General features: G+C 51.4%; 1 protein-coding gene across 1 annotated transcript in view; it reads right to left on the bottom strand.

The window, feature by feature from the left end:
• FBN3 (fibrillin 3) overlaps positions 1–16,609 on the bottom strand; it is a 101,244-nt gene that overhangs the window by 5,811 nt on the left and 78,824 nt on the right. The window contains exons 41-58 of the mRNA XM_063290983.1: positions 15,632–15,757; positions 15,288–15,413; positions 14,616–14,732; positions 14,401–14,529; positions 13,774–13,893; positions 13,377–13,502; positions 12,889–13,041; positions 12,415–12,480; positions 10,468–10,593; positions 10,243–10,362; positions 9,279–9,401; positions 8,604–8,735; positions 7,367–7,492; positions 5,194–5,400; positions 4,536–4,661; positions 4,034–4,156; positions 1,858–1,974; positions 1,090–1,218 (exon numbers count right to left, since the gene is read on the bottom strand). Coding sequence (XP_063147053.1) covers positions 1,090–1,218; positions 1,858–1,974; positions 4,034–4,156; positions 4,536–4,661; positions 5,194–5,400; positions 7,367–7,492; positions 8,604–8,735; positions 9,279–9,401; positions 10,243–10,362; positions 10,468–10,593; positions 12,415–12,480; positions 12,889–13,041; positions 13,377–13,502; positions 13,774–13,893; positions 14,401–14,529; positions 14,616–14,732; positions 15,288–15,413; positions 15,632–15,757 — 2,292 coding nt within the window. The remainder of the gene's footprint in view (positions 1–1,089; positions 1,219–1,857; positions 1,975–4,033; positions 4,157–4,535; positions 4,662–5,193; positions 5,401–7,366; positions 7,493–8,603; positions 8,736–9,278; positions 9,402–10,242; positions 10,363–10,467; positions 10,594–12,414; positions 12,481–12,888; positions 13,042–13,376; positions 13,503–13,773; positions 13,894–14,400; positions 14,530–14,615; positions 14,733–15,287; positions 15,414–15,631; positions 15,758–16,609) is intronic.

Below are 16,609 nucleotides of genomic sequence, written 5' to 3'. Positions count from 1 at the left end.
ACCATGGAAGTGGGAACTGTGAGCCACAGGGATGGCGCTGGACTTCCATCGTGTCTGGCCTTGCTGGTCGGGGCTGAGTTGCTGGAGCTTATCCTATTCCTACTGACAGCTGTCTAGGCCGGCAGCAGTCTTCCCAAAACCTTGTGGCAGTGAATCCCACAGCCCGACCGTACGGTATGGAGAAGCTGTTTTCCCTGTTTGTCCTGAATATCCCACGGTTCAGCCATGCTGGGGGGTCTCCTCTCAGAAGAGGGAGAGAAAAGTTTCTCCTTTTCCATTTCCTCTCCATCATGGATATCTGTACAGGGAGTCCTTGCTTAGCGACTGCCTCGTGCAGCAACCGTTCAGAGTTATGACGGTGAAAGAAAAAAAGCCACTTTGCGATCAGTCCATGCATTTACAACTGCTGCAGCATCCCATGGCCACGCGACCGCCATTCGCGTGTTTCGCGGCTGGCAGAGTTAATAGAGAAGGTGGAAATAAAATGGCAAATTGTAGTCGCGTGATTTTTCGCTTAGTGACCTCGGCACTTAGTGACCGCATCACTGGTCCCAATTGTGGTCGCTAAGCGAGGACAATCTGTATATCATATCTATCACGATTCTTATTTATTTCATTTTAAAGCCTCAAATGCACTGATCTTCCACCTGAGGAGGTGCCGCCCAGAGTCACTGGGAGTCAGGCGGCATATAAATGTAATTAATTATTAATTATTGTTATTATTAATATATTTGTGGAGGTGATGTCCCTAAAATTGGGCACAATATTTCAGGGGCAGCCATTCCATTCCAGTAGAGGCTATACATCACCAGCTCAGAGGTAGGATGTGGCCCATTTTGACCAATCCTGAAAGGGTAAATGGAGCTGAACCTGGTTAGGCTTTGGATGGGAAACCACCAGGTGTCCCAGGCTGGGAGGTGATACTGGAAAATTGAAAAGAAAAATCCTGGAACAGGGTAACAGCCCACTGCTACCATGCTGTTGCTACAAATACTCTTCCTCGTTTTTGCCATAGGATTTCTGATCCCAGCCACCCATGTTCCACCCTGCCCCCTTCACACCCACAAGCGTGCACACTTGTACACACACCTTCACAACTACTTCCGGAGTTATCAAGAACAAAACCTTTCTGGCATTCGCAGTTGTAGCTCCCGGGGGTGTTCAGACACTGCCCTTTGGCTCCGCAGAGAGTGGGCTGGGCCGTGCATTCATTGTTATCTGCAGGTGATCAAACATGAAAGGCAGTGAGTGACCACATGAAAAAGGCATGTCCCCTGTTCCCCACAGACGCCTGGCAGGGATTGGAAAGGGCAGGTACAGAACAAATTGCCTGAGAGTGTGTGGCAGACATCTCTGAGTGCTCTGTAGTTTGCAGCTTGGCTTGCTTGCTAGAGAGACCTATTTTCCTAGGAAGCACCTTCCTATGCTGCCTGTTCTTGGAATGTGGGGATCATGTTGCAGCTGAGCTCACGTGCTGCACTGAACCACAAAGGGCAGCTTGAGGCAACAGTGTGCCCTACTTTGTTGTCAAGGGACCTTGCAACCATAATAATTGCCAAAAATTGGCAGAACGCTTTCCCACCATTCAGACGGAGAAAATACATGCCGCTCTAAAATGACTTTAGCAGAGTTGAAAAGATGACGGTAAAACCTTCTCCCCAGAGGGTTTGGGGTTTTTCACAAAATGCTGAACTACAAACAGCCTAACCTGATTTTAGCCTGGCCTAGAATCCGAGCCATGCACGGTCAATTGACAAGGGATGACGGATACTTGCTGTTCCAGCAGACCGACCCCCTGCAGCCCCCAATCCTGTGCTTGGGAGCTGGTGCCTAGAAAATAGGGAAAGCATAACTCACCGATACAGGAAGAATGGTGCTGGGTGAATCCTGGGGGGCATTTGCAGTTGAAGCCCCCAATGACGTTCACGCAGAGGAACTGACAATTGTGCTGCTTTGTGGAACATTCGTCCAAGTCTGGGGCACCAAGGAAAGAAGCTAGAATTACCTGCCAGGTGGGGGGTAGAGGACCCTACCAACTGGCGGTGCGGGGGAGAAGCTCACTGGATTCTTCCTAAGTAGATGCACCATGTTCTTTCTTCTTCCCACAATTTTTTTCTTCCTCTCCTCTTAATACAGGCAGTCCTCACTTAATGACCATTCGTTTAGTGATGGTTCAGACTTACGACGGTGCTGAAAAAACTGACTTACAACCAGTGCTCCCACTTATGACTGTTGCAGCATCCCTGCAGTCATATGATTACGATTTGGGTGCTTGGCAACCTATTTGCATTTATGACCGTCGCAGCATCCGTGGTCACCTGATCGCCATTTTTTACCTTCCCAGCTGGCTTCTGGCAAGCAAAATCAATGGGGAACCACGTGATTCACTTAACAAGCATGTGGCTCACTTAACGACCATGGTGATTCACTTAATGACCGCTGCAAAAAGGTTATAAAAAGGGGTCAGATTTGCTTAATTACTGCTTCATTTAGCAACCAAAATTCCAGTCTTAGTCATGGTCATTAAGTGAGGACTACCTGTAGCTGACTTTTGGGCCATCCATATGGCAACTGAGCTGCAGAAGCCTGACTGACCACCAAGTGGCACCAAAGGGTTTTGAGTTTTCTGCCTCTACTGAGCTGCCACCTAGGGGTCATCTGGATACAAAGGAGGAAGATTCAGCATGACTGCATTTCCCTCTGTATTGTCCACCCTGCCTGGAAGTTGCTCTCCAGAATTCTGAGGAGGTACGTTTTCCAGCCAAGCAGGGTATCTTTGCAGCGCTGCTGAGCTTTGTCCCCCTCCCCTACAATTTAATTCAAATTCAAATCCTCATGCTTCAGATTGTCCCAGTATCCATAAGACACTTAACAAGGTCAATATGTTGTGGGAACATGAAAGAGGGGTCAGCTAACTCCAGACCATACCATGCAAACAATTAAACCCAGTCATTTAACCGATTTGCTATCCAGTCCTCCCAGAAAAAGAGCTGGAGAGAAAGCACGTACGTGGAAGAAAGCTGGATTCCCTGCCAGGGTCTGGCAGGACAGAACAAACCCGCAGGTCCTGACTGGCAGCAGAGAGGAAGGGCCATCGATGCCACGAAGCCTTGCCAGTACTTTCAGGGGTACCGAGCAGGAGCAGAGGAAGTGGGATGGGATTGGCTAGTCCCCCAAAGAATGGCTTTTGATCCAGGCGTGATTGTGGGTTCCAGATCTATGACTGGATTAGCAGCTGGCAGGCTTAAACATCTTGGGGGAAGAGGGCCAATAAACAGCTGATTTATTCGGGAAGATAAAGAGTCATCTTGTCCAGAACAGACCGCCAGACTGCATATAGTGTATATTAGTCTATATTCACTGGTGTGGTCCTGTGAAACTGCGCATATGTGTGTATGTGTGTGTGTCTTTCCTGTGAATGCACAAAGCAGGACCTCTTGCCACTCTTTTGCAGAGAGCTTGGACCAGAAGGCACTTTAGACATGCTTAAAGGCATGCCTCCCCCACCCCCAGGGGGGTGGGTAGAGGTGAACAACTTCCTGGAATTCCCACTCACATCACGTTCATAGGCGCCCCCTCGTAAGTCCCTTCCCGTTTTGCTATTAAGCCTAGATTTTTAAAAACTTTCATAGAAGTTCACACTTAAGCATCCCTCTAAATCAGTGTTTCTCAACCTTGGCAACTTTCAGATGTGTGGACTTCAACTCCCAGAATTCCCTGGCCAGCATTCATGGCTGGCTGGGGAATTCTGGGAACTGAAGTCCATGCATCTTAAAGTTGCCAAGGTTGAGAAACACTGGTCTAAATATTCTTAGAATCTTGTTCTCTGTTGAACTGCATACTTTTAGAGATTTCATGTAGGGCCAAATATTTGGAGAGATGTGGAAATGGATGGGAGACTCAGCTACAATCCCCCCCTGGGGCAAATCAGGACTGTACTTTGAATTTCCAAAGATCAGGTTCCTCAAGCCGCCTTGCTCTGGGCTCCCTTGCCTCCTCCCCACCCTTGGCCCTCCTTTGTGGTCTATCTCACCTTTACAAGTCTTGCCATCCTCCTGCAGGATGTACCCCCTGGGGCACGAACACTGGAAGCTGCCCTCCGAATTCTTGCAGATAAAATTGCAAGGTTTGGGGGACTGGCTGCATTCGTCCAGATCTAAGGGCCCAAGAGAGGGGATGAGTGGCGCATCTCCAGTTATGGCCTTCTGACGGCCTCACTGTCCTTCACTCTGGGGTGGAAGAGCCTTGTTATGGGCTTTCCACTGCCCTCCACACCCCAACCCCGCTCCCAACCAAAATTGGGACATCCAACGCGGGGGTAGGGTCATAAAAGTCAAGATGGCGGCTGCAGGTGTGCAACAGAAGCCCCGCCCCCTTTCCGCCTCACAACGCAGGGCTTCGATCGCGCAGGGCTGGGTGCCATCTTGACTTTGGGACCCCTTTCAGAGGCTGTCTCTGCTGAATCTCTCCTGGGTGTGGCGTGAGCCCAGCCACCAGGAAAGGGAAGCTGGCGGCGGGTGGATCAGCTCCCTTACCCTGGCAGAGTGTCCCGGTGATGTCCAGGGCGTAGCCAAGGTTGCAGAGGCAGCGGAAGGAGCCCACGCTGTTGATGCACTGGCCATGCCGGCAAAGACTGGGCAGCACTTTGCACTCATCGATATCTGCCGGGGGCGGGGGCGAGAAGGGGGGATCCTCCATTAAGCAGAGCAGCACCAACGATCCTCCCCAGCCCCAAGGGATGGGGGGCGTGCATGGCCTGGGAGAATGCCCCCTCCAAACCAGTATCTCCCAGCCCCCTTTCTCGTGAAGGCCGTTTGGAAGCTGGGGGCAAGCCTTCAGTGCCGCCCCCGCCCCCGCTTCCTGGAGAAATTATGAAACCACTGCATCAAAGGCAGTTGTCACCAATAAGCAGTAAATGATACAAAGCTCCTTCTTGAAGCACCCTTGTGACATCAAGCAGCTTCACTGGAGTTAATTACACAGCCCTAAAGTCTACTGAAGGGCATTAAGTTTATTTCGGCCCAGGTGATGGGGCTCTGGTTTGATTAAGCTGCCTGGTAAAAATCAGGCTACTTAAAGGGATTGGGTGGCCAACCGAAAAGCCAGAAAGAAGGAAATGTCTCTCTCCCGTTGGTCACTGGAATCTTAGGAACCAAATAAAGGGGCCGCGTGCCCTTTCACGGAAGCACTCACCTCTCCCATCAGTCATGTAGCCCGGCCCATGTGGGCACATCTTCTTGTACTGGGCAGTGCCCGGGAAAGGGCAGAGCTCACACTGAGGCCCCCAGCCTCGCCCTCCGTTGCAACAGCACTCAGACTTGGTGACCTGCTGCCGGTTGGTGGAGGACATCTGGCACAGCGTTTGGAGCACTTCGGTGAAGCAAAACCCTTGGCGGATGTCTGTGGGGGAAGAGATGGGGGTTGTTTCTCAGCATTCCCCATACAGGTAGTCCTCACTTAGCAACCATTCGCTTAGTGATGGTTTGGATTTACAACAGCATTGAAAAAAACAACTTATGACCAGTTCTCACGCTTATGACTGTTGCAGTGTCCCCCATGGTCACGTGACCACAATTTGGGCGCTTGGCAACCAGTTTGCGTTTATGACTGTTGCAGCGTCTCATGGTCACTTTTGACCTTCCCGGCCGGCTTCTGACAAGCAAAACCATTGGGAATTGCGTGATTCACTTAACGACCATGTGGTTCACTTAACACATGTGGTGATTCACTTAATGACCACCACCAAACGGTCATAAAATTGGGTTGGATTCACTTAATGACCACTTTGCAACTGAAATTCCGGTCCCAGCTGTGGTTGTTAAGTGAGGACTACCTGTAGTGAGTCTCTAGGCAGGGCAAGGAGTGGGGTGCTGAGGGAGCTTTGCTCAGAGTTGAAGGTAAGCATCACACCCCTTTGAACCCGCATCTCAGTCATCAGCGTTCAATAGCCAGCATCAGTTGTTCTAACCACAAAGCCCATCTGCTCAGATCAGGACAGGGCCATTTCTGGGTTGGAACTTTTCAGCTCTGAAATGTTTTGCAACCCTCTGTTTGTGTGCAAATGTAGCCTGTTGGTTTCCAATATATCGTGGTGACCCACAAAAAATGGATTAATTCAGCAACAAGGTGAAGTGTGTAATAGAATGAAACACTGCTTTTAAAAATCTCATCAACTTAAGAAAATGAGAAACCTCCCTGATTCTATCCATTTTCTAATTGCTTTTGGAATAGGAAAGCGTCCAAGCTTTGAGTAGGAAGGCAGTATAACTGCCCTCCCCAATATTGTCCAATATAATAAAAAATCTGGACTTTGATATGAAAAATATGACTCTACAAAAAAAGTTCCTTTCTCAAGCATGGAACATCTATTTGGGGCCATGTCCTACCTAGGCCCTGCAGCCCCTGAGGGGAGGTGCCCTTAGAAGGCTTGAATGTGCTCCTCCGCTGAAATTTCTCCTTTATTTTTGGAGTTTGGAATACGGGATCTGGCTACAGCCTGGAGAATTCTCCCTTATTCCATTTTCAACAAATGTATGCTTGTCCCCCCATTTCCCAAACCTTGGAGACTCTTTGCATTTCCCATTCTTCATTACTGATGCATTTTTTTTTTAATCTGTTCCGTCGTGTCTGATTCTCGGCGGCTACCTGGACGGGTCCCGGCAGTTTTCTTGGCAAGATTTTAGAATTGGCTTGCCATTGCCTCCTCCTTCGGGCTAAGAGAGAGGGTGACTGGCCCAAGGTCACCCAGCCGGCTTCATGCCCAAGGCGGGACTAGAACTCCCGGTCTCCCGGTTTCTAGCCTGGTGCCTTAACCACTAGCCCAAACTGGCTGACAGTGCACAATTTTGTGTGGATAAAACCACCTTTAGAAAAAGGGATCTGTACTACTGTTGTTGCAGCAGCTGTGGTGTGGTACTTCCTCAATAAACCGTGCGCATGTGCATCGGTGAAACACGGCACAGAAGCAACCAGGATTTAAATATGTGCGTAACCGTATTAAGATGGCGATTTTGTAAAACGGTCAGTGCTGAGAAATGCTGGCATAGAGTACCAACACCCTTTTGCAGTCTAGTTTGTGGAGTGAGAACGCCTGCCTAAAGCTGCCTCTGCAGCTACAGAATTTTTGCTCAATAACGGTGGAGCCAGACGGGGCCAAAGGCAGCCCGGTATTAAACTTCCGATCACTCCAAGACCGCACCGTCCTGTGGATGGGATCTCTAGAAAATGACAAAGAGGAGGCGGCTAAAATGCTCCCAATGCATCACAACCCCCTGGAAAATGAAGAGCCTGCCAAGATCTTTGGGCACGATGGATCCCTCCTGCCTTAACATTCCCGGGAAGTCAGCCGGTGAGTTGCGTGGATTACCGAGGCACTCGGTGCCCGAGGGGCTGCTCTGAAACCCTTCGTTGCAATCGCAGTGGTAGCTGCCCACGGTGTTCACGCAGCGCCCGTTGGGGCAGATCCCTGGCCTGGCGCGGCATTCGTTCTCATCTGGGGACGCGAGAAAGAGAAATGGAGCCGGTGAGAGTTGGAAGAGCATCCTTGGACGCCATCACCGCGGGAATGGCCATGTTTACACGGATTCCGGGAAGTGACTGAAATGGGCAGAGCCAGACAGGGTCCATTTCCCCCCCATCTGGTTTGGTTCACAGAGGCCAAACGAAGACGACTGGGTGTCGGCCAAGCTTTCTCAGAGCAGACGGGCACTTTCGCTTTTCCGGCGCCAGCACTGCCGATGCCTCCCTTCCCTAGTGAAGCCACCTGCATTTTACCCGCCAGGATAGGGGTCTAACCCGTGTGTGTCCCCACCCGGCCATCCCCCAGTCTGCGCGTAGCAGAACGCCAGCGTCCCAGCCCTCCTGTTGCTCTGCCCTGTGAAAAGAGGGATGTGGCTTCCACACCTGCATTGGGAGGAACGCACATGGGGCAGGGGAATGGGCATCCGGCTGTGCCTCCCACTGAGCTCCCCAAAGCTCATGTGCAGGAACGGCGGGGCTGCGTGGCGTAACGGCCGAGGGCTGGAGCCTGGAAGCAGGAGGTCTGCATTCAACGCTCACCTCTGGACCGAACCCAAGTGGAGGTGGGCTTTGCTCCATTTGCAAAATACAGAATTCTCCTGTGAACGACCATGAGAGGGTGTCTCTGTGGGGTCTAGGATCATGATAGGAGGATTTTTTCATTTGTTTTTATGCTGAGGCTCTCCGTTGCAAAAGGGGTCGAGAGCTACGTCACTACAAGCGCGCTGATGGGAAAAGGCATTTCTTTCACTTTACTGATCTGACTAAAATAACCGCAGCTATTTTCTACAGAAAAGGCTTAAGCCCAAAATGGACCAACTCCAAGTTTAAAGTAGAACTGAGAATCATGAGAGTTGGGAAGGTGCTTAGAGGTCATCTAGCCCAACCCCCTGCTCAGTGCCGCGTTTCAGATGAATGACCGTCCAGCCTGTTCGAGGACCTCTCGTGAAGCCCAGATGGGGGCTGACCAGGGCAGAGTAGAGTGGAAGAATTCACGCGATCTGGACTTTATTCAGTTGGGCTCACTTGTTTGTTTTTGACCAAGCCACACGGGCTAGGAACTTGAATGTTTAAATGTGCATCACCTGTGCAGCCTTCACTGTCAGGCCGGCGTTGCATCCCAGGTGGGCAGATGCAAGCAAACGTGCCAATAAGATTCTTGCACATCATGCCGTGAGACTCGCAATCGTGCATCCCTTCGGCACATTCGTCCAAATCTTCAGAAAAAGAGAGAAAAGGAGAGGGTGTGGGGCAGGAAAGGCCACAGATCTCAGGGCCTCAAAGCAGGTCTCTGCATGCTTCCTATGCATCTCCTTTTTATTTGGAGCCATGAGGACTAGAATCTTACATTATTCTCAAAGGATGGCTGTAGCTCCAGGGTGGGAAGCCTCTGTCCTCAGAATCTCCTGGCAGGGCTGGAAATCTAAAATGGTGGCCTAGATTCCTTGTTCTGTTGGTGTGCAACATGTGCAAAACCTTCCATTGATGTGCAACGCTAGCAGAACAGGATCAGAAGAGCCACTGAAACGGCCAGCACGAGTGTTGGCGGAAGGAATAAACTCAAGCTTCCTTGCTCGGCTTAACAAACTTGGTTTGCTCTCACAGAACCAGAGCTGTGCTCTGTGTGTGTGTGTGTGATGAAACACAATTCCAATCTTATTAGGCTCTATTAAAGTCCACTAGCCATCCTCCCCAAGCTGAACCCATTTTCTTGACCGGCACCACCAGAGGCTGAGCTTCTTGAAGCGGAGGGGCCCCACCTTTGCACATTCTGCGGTCATCCCGCAAGGTGTACCCAGACGGGCAGGTGCAGTCGTAGGAACCGAGCGTGTTGAGGCATCGGAAGGCGCAGAGCAGCGGGTTCAAGGCACACTCGTTGATATCTGGAGTGGGAAGACATAGGGAGAAGGGGACACGCTTAGTAACTTCAAGCTCTTCCGTGGAGGAATTAGTGGTTGAGGAGTGTTGGAAGTCACTTCCTGGCCACTGGGTTTCTTTGGCAGTTTTCCTAGGATCCTAGAGTTGGAAGGGACCTCAGAGGTCATCAAGTCCAGCCCCCTACACACTGCAGGATCCATTACACCCTCCCCAGAGATGATGATCCAGCCTCTGGGGAAGAAACCACTCCCTGTGGCACCCTGTTCCCGTGATTGACAGCTCAGGTCTTCCAAACGTCTTAATCTCCTCCTAATGTTCTCTACGGGCTTAGTTTTCCAATTTTGAGGCAGCTTTTGTTAAGCTGCCAAGAATCTGTGGGAAACAGGAGACCTAAACATGCTGCAAACGAAGAAACAAACAGAATCTTAATAGATCCTCCCGGAGTAGAGGAAGTCTATCTGTGAACGCCTGGTGCCGTAGGCTCCTCCATGAGGCATGTGGCTGTTTACCGTAAGAAAGAGGAGGCGCGGCCGGATGGTCTTCAGTCTTACCCCACAGGGACCTTAGGTTGGCTCTGGCCTGTAGGGAGGCCGTGAGGACATGGCTCTGCCATCACGCCAGGGGCCTGGAAGCTGCGGAGGGCTTCTCCAACGGCTGGGTTGAATGCGACGTCGCGGTTGACATAGCCGCCGAATAGAGCTAATTTTTGTTTTAATGGGGTTTTATTGATTCCCCGTTTCTGTTTTTGTTGGGTTGCTGTTTTTTACTGTTGTGATGTGAGCTGCCCAGGCTTGTCTAGATGAGGGGGCAGCTCTACAAATCAGACAAATGAAAAACAGACAGTACCTTCACACGTCATCATTGGCCCCGGCTCGAATCCCTCGTCGCAGGCGCACTCAAAGCCCCCGATCACGTTGGTGCACGTGCCGTTCCCGCACGGGTTGCCGATGGAGCATTCGTCCGTGTCTGTTGAGGGTGCAAGAAAGGAAGGGGAGCGTCTCATCTCTTTGAGGAAAGGTCAAGAACGGCTTGAACAGCCCCCCTGAGACTCCTGGTGGGGCCCCCCCTCACCCACGCAGTTGACTCCGGTGTAATCAAGGTTGTAGCCGAAGGGGCATTCGCAGCGAAAGGACCCATCTGTGTTGATGCAAGCGCCGTTAATGCAGATGCCCAGATTCTCCGCGCATTCGTTCACATCTGCCAGGGAACCAAGAAAAGCGTGTGGAATAAGCAGCGCCAAAATCCTCGTGGGCTGTTTTTGTTTTCTTGAAGAATGCAGACCCCACAAAATGTGGCAGGGTCCACAGCAACTTTAAAAAAAAAATTAATCTCTCTTAAACAGAGAATCCTAGCTGGTACCCCAGCCCTAAGCTGGGCATTTGGGTTTTTTCCCCCCCCCCAACTAAAAAACTCCTTTTCCTGTGTTCAGTTTAATTGTGGGCTATCTTTCAATGTCAGGCCCCAGGACAAGCCAGTTGAAAAATAAAACTCCTCCGCACATCACGTGCTCAGAGCTTTGCTATGTGAATGGAAGTGTCATGAGTACAGAGGCTGAGCAGGAGGGGGACCCTATCCAGAGGGGAAAACGCATGCGCAGTTTAGAGGCTTTGAACCTTCCTTTGAAGAAACTCAGAAGAGAACCACCTTGAGTTTGGGGGTTTATCTGTCTGGGTTTCCCACGCTCCTTCAGTTTGGCAGGATTTTCTGTCTACTAGAGCCGTAATAAAACACTAGAGGCTTCCTCCTCGTCTCGGCGTGGTCTTTGCTTAGTCAGGACAGGAAGTGAGCAAAGTATAAAGCAGGCAGCTCTTGCAGAACGAATGCTAACAACAACTGTCTTTTCAGCTAAACTATCAGGATCATTCGGAAAGCAGTTTCTGTCATCTTAGACAGCGGCCTCCAAACTTTTTTGATTGTGCATTTGATCAGGAAAAATGTTTTGAGCATGATCCCCCAGTATATCAGAAGGAGCTGGGAACACCTTTCCGACTCACAAATTTTGTTAAAAGGCAGAAGCCTTTGTGAGATAGATAGATAGATATTTGTATATACTGTATATATTTACAAATTGCATACAGGTCCTATTGCAACAATATAGTTGTTATGTGCATTACAAAATATGCTCCCCCCAAAACATGTTAAAGTTTTATATTCTGAAATTTAAGAATTAGTATCGCTTAATTTCTTATTGTTTTAGATAAAAAAAATAAATAGAAGCAGGCATTCCCATGTTTGCTTCCTGCACTGCCATGCATCATCATCATCTTATGCGCCCTGCTTTGGAGACCTTTGTTCTACTTTGCTGTCCATGTTTTGCATCATTGGCAGATTTGATCCACCTTCCCTCCAGCTCTTTCTGGCAATGATTAATGCATAAGCCCTTTGAAGAGCAGAGGCCCTCAGAGGATGCTCCTGGCCCCATCCGCCCATGGAACCTCTCTCCAGCCTGAGAAAGGGCCAGGGAGGAACACTTGCTGACCCGGTTCACACAAATCCTTAACCTGCTTACTGAAATGACCCCTTTTCAGGGTCAGCTCATCAAAAAGATTGAACGGTACACTGAATGATCATGTTTCATCCAGGGGTTTGTGCAAAGTCAAGACCCAAGTGAAAGGGGGAGGTGCTTTGATTGCATGGATGTAGCCCCCATTTTCACTTTTCTGAATCCCTTTGCAGATGCCCCTCTGGCCATGGGGGGTGGGGAAGAGGGCAAAGAGGACCAGAGAGAAAACTTAAGTTGCAGTGCCGTGATGGGACAACCCCACCCCCTTTTCATGCTTCATTCCAAAGAAAGAAGAAAGGGTGCAGCATTATAAAATCATGATGCACATTTGGTCATCTCCCTGGCCAGGAATGGACGCCTCCCCCTCCAGGTCTTTCTCCCCACTCCAGGAAAAGCCTTCCTTATTCTGAGCAGTCTATCTTAACACCCTGGATGAAGGCCAGGCTGCTTAATCCTGGTCAAAGCTCCCAGGGGAGACAACACCCACTCCTTGCTTCTGGGGGGAAATTGCTCACCTTCTCGGGAATCTCCCGGACCAGGAATGGCCCCGTGGCCGTACGGACACAGCTCCTGGAAAGCAACTGCAGATCGGGAGAGGCATAACCAGCCGTCACTTCTTTAAAAAGACTTTATTTATTTATCGATCCCATGCATATAGCCCCTCTCATTTATAGGACCCTGGGGGGCTTGGAAACAATTAAAGCAAACATAAAAGGAACAACAAAGAACAATACAGCCATTTAAGGTATTTTTAATCTCTCCCTCCGCCACAGAGGCCATGTCCAAAGTGGAAGAAATGTAAGAGGTTGGTAAGCAGGCTCCCGCTTGGGGAGGAAGCCCCCCAGCTCCCTCGGGGGAAATGGGGCGTCCTCCCCGCTGGTGGAGAAAGGTGCAGGGGGCTCAGGGGGAGCTCTGATCATCAGGGAGAAACCATCAAGGAGAAGGGGGGAAGCTGGCCCCTGCCCCCCCCCCCACTGCAGGACTCCTACCGTTGCCCTCCTGGGGGCAGAGCTCACAGGGGTCGCCCCAGCCTTCGCCCGGCATCTTGCTGCAGCAGCATCGGGCCTTGGTGGTGTTGAAGGCCTTGGGCACGGAGCACTTGCCATTGTCAAAGCGGGTGAAACAGAAGCTCTGGCGGGTGTCTGCAACGGGGGGGCACGTGAGGTCAGGGAGGCGGGGGAACGTGGAGGCATCTGCCTGGGGGAGGAAGGCTCCCTGGCTCCTGAACCCCTCGCCCTCTGGTAGCAATGGCATCACCAGCGGGGACTCCACCACAAGGAGAATGCCAATGTCCCCGAGATAACTTTCCAGCCGGCAGGCCGGCAGACAGTCTGAGATACTGGCTGGCTAAGGGCTCCCTGACTCATCAGGGTGAGGGTTTTGTCTGAGATTATGGGAGACGGAGACCAACACATCCGGAGAGATGCCCCCCACCCCGCCCCAGTGACCATAAGCAGAGGCCCAGCACAGCACTCACCAAAGCAGCGCCGTCCGTTGTCAGACAGGACAAAGCCAGGCGGGCAGATGCACTGAAAGGTGCCAGGTGTGTTGGTGCAGGTACCGAATAGACAGATGTTGGGGTCTTCCTCGCACTCGTTGATGTCTGCAACCCACCGAGTTGGATCACCTGCAGTGTCAGGACGGGCTGCCCCCTCCCTGCCCCACCCCAAGTTCAGACTGTAGGCAGGAAATGTTCCCTCCCGGTATCAACCATATCAAAAAGGGCAGGGCTGAGATAGCATGGGGTTGGCTGCCGTCTTGCCTTTTTTGACCCCCCCATGGATGCCCCTGTCCCATGTGGCCACTGACACCCACCCAGGACCCCACCCTCACAAGCCTATCGGCGTTCGCCTGTTGTGCACCGTGCTCTTTACCAATACAATTGTCATTCTGCACTTCGTAGCCGGGAGGGCAGATGCAACGGAAGGACCCTTCCAAATTGTGGCAGGTTCCTGGAGAACAGGTCCCCGGCAGGCTGACACACTCGTTGACGTCTGCGTGGAGGAAAGCCCCTGGTCAGCTCCCTGCTGCTGGCAGGTGCTGCCCCTGCCCTAGAGATCAGGGAGGGTCTCCAGCACCACACGCACGTAGGAGACCGCCTCCACGCCCTTGGAAACCTAGCCGTGAAGCCCTGTACCAGAGCAATCCCACCAGCGGGAGAAAATGGAACTTCTTCCTTCCCCAGCAGGCCGGTGGACAGGAAAACATGGGACGGTGCATTTGCAATTAAAATTAAAAAGATAAAGCCTAATGCAAGCTAAAAAAAAAGCATAGAAAGAAAAAAATAGAAAGGGCAGAAAATTCAAAAAACAGAAAGAAAAGTAGAGAAGAAAGAAAAATAAGAACATAGTAAAGATGCCTTCCAACATCAGGGTTCTACGGAATACGAATCCAGGGGAAGGGACTGGGTCTGCAAAGCAGGAGGAGAACGCACGCTGGCCCCTTCAACTGCCCCCCCGAGGACTGTTACCCTGAACGGGAGAATGCGCGGAGGTACCCACCGATGCAATTCTTGCCATCTGGCGTGTGGTCATAGCCTTCCTGGCAGAGGCACCGGAAGGAGCCCACGTTGTTGATGCAGTGCCCGTTGCGGCAGACCTGCCCGGCCAGGGAGGAACACTCGTCGATGTCTGGGGGAAGACCGGCAGGGAGTCAGCACCACCGGCCGTTCCCTGCGGCTCGGCCGGCCCCTCCTCCTGGCCCAGCTGCCCCTCACCCATGCAGTCGTTGTTGTGGGTCAGTTCGAAGCCCGGGAAGCAGAGGCAGTTGTAGGAGCCCACCGTATTCTTGCAGGTGCCATTCCCGCAGGGCTGGCGGTCGCACTCGTCGATGTCTGCAAGGCACACAAGGAAATGGCAATTTGATAATGGCATGACATTATTATTATTATTATCATCATCACCACCAGCACCACGATGGCATTATGCATCGGTGAAACGCTTCACTGAGATAGCTTCAAGGAAACCTTTACAACAACCCTGTGATGTAGGCCAACATTATTCCCTCCCTACGGCATGCTTTCCAGTAGCCACCCCTGCTCCCAAAGTGAAGGGTGTTTGGGAGGTTCCTGTTTTTGTCACATCACACCCACCTCTCTCTCGGCCTTAAAGTGATGAATGCACAGTGGAAATCCCTTAAGGGTAACCCCCCCAACAACACCCCTTTGAGGTTGGTTGAGTTGGGTGATGGGCCCAAGGTCACCCAGGGAGCTCCGCAGCGGAGTGGGAACTTGAAATGGGACTTCCTGGCCCACGCGCAACGGGTGAACTAGCGAATCAGGTGTCTTTCCCCGTTCTGTGTCTGGGATCTTTGAGGACAGGAGCCAAGGAGGGAGATGACTCCGCAGGGCTGACCCACCGGGGGAAAGGCCAGCCTGTGCGATACTGACCCATGCACATGGTCAGGTCCCCGGTCGCTTTGAACCCATTGAAACAGATGCACAGGTAGCTGCCTTCCGTGTCGACGCAATCCCCGTGGCTGCAGACGTTGGGGATCTCTTGACACTCGTTGCGGCCTGGGAAACAGAAACATGGGAAACTAGCCTGGGGAGAACAGCCAGGAAGAGGACGAGCCCAAATCTGAGACTCGTTGAGCTCGGGCCAAAGCACAGCCCGGTGCTCCTATCCCTGCAAAGTGCAACCCATGTTTTCTTCTTCCCGGTGTTCAGAGGAACAATCCCATTCGCTCCTCCTTCGCCACTTAACATTAGCGATTGTGCCGGCCCCGTCTTACCCACACACGCTCCGCTAGGCGACAGCTTGTATCCTGAGGAGCATTCACACCTGTAACTGCCAGGAATATTTAAGCAATCGGCGTTTCGTTGGCAGAGGGTCTCCCCACCACTGCATTCATCAATGTCTGCCGGGAGTGGAAATGGAGGGGGAAAAATGTCAGCGAGAGAAAAATAAGACCCCCCCCATTCTGGTCTAGTCCCCCCAGAAGTCCCACCCATTTTGGTCTAGCCCCCCCCCACATCTCTCCGTCTTTGACACCCTCTGCCTGCACCTCCCTCATTAGGTCTTCCCCAACCCTCACGAGGGGCCAGACTTCCCAGAGCGAACTCAGATTTCTCCATTTTATCTTATCTTCTGCCCTGGTTTCCATGTCGGAGGAGAGGGAGGGGACGGGTATGTGTGTTGCGGGGGAGGATGGGCAGAGGTCAGAAGAGTAGAAGTTGGGTAAATCATGTGCTGGGGGGGGGGCTTGTGGGAAGGGAAGGGCAAAACATTTTGGCTGTGGATTTTATGAGATTTTTTATGATTATTTTTTCTATGTTTCTTTTTTACTGCTTTTTAAACTGTTGCATTGCTTGTTTTATATTGTTTTAACTGTTCGTAAGCCATCCAGAGCCATCTACGTGAGATGGGTGGCTATATAAATTGGAAAAAGGAAAGGAAAGGAAAGGAAAGGAAGAAGGAATGTGATGGATGGAAAAGGAAGGAAGGAAGGAAGGAAGGAAGGAAGGAAGGAAGGAAGGAAGGAAGGAAGGAAGGAAGGAAGGGGGAGGGAGGGAGGGAGGGAGGGAGAGAGGGAGGGGGGATGGATGGGAAAGAAAGAAAAAGAAAGCAGGCAGGCAGGAAGGCAGGAAGGAAGGAGATGGATGGAAAAGAAGAAAGAAGGAAGGAAGGAGATGGATGGAGAAGGGAGGGAGGGAGGGAGGATGAGTGTGAGGTTTGGTGAGAATTAGAGCTTAAAGCCTGCCTGCTTTCC

The sequence above is a fragment of the Candoia aspera genome, chromosome 1 (assembly GCF_035149785.1).
Source record: "Candoia aspera isolate rCanAsp1 chromosome 1, rCanAsp1.hap2, whole genome shotgun sequence".
Taxonomy (NCBI): domain Eukaryota; kingdom Metazoa; phylum Chordata; class Lepidosauria; order Squamata; family Boidae; genus Candoia; species Candoia aspera.
The sequence above is the reverse complement of the archived record's forward strand: the minus strand, read 5'-3'. Positions and strand labels throughout refer to the sequence as shown.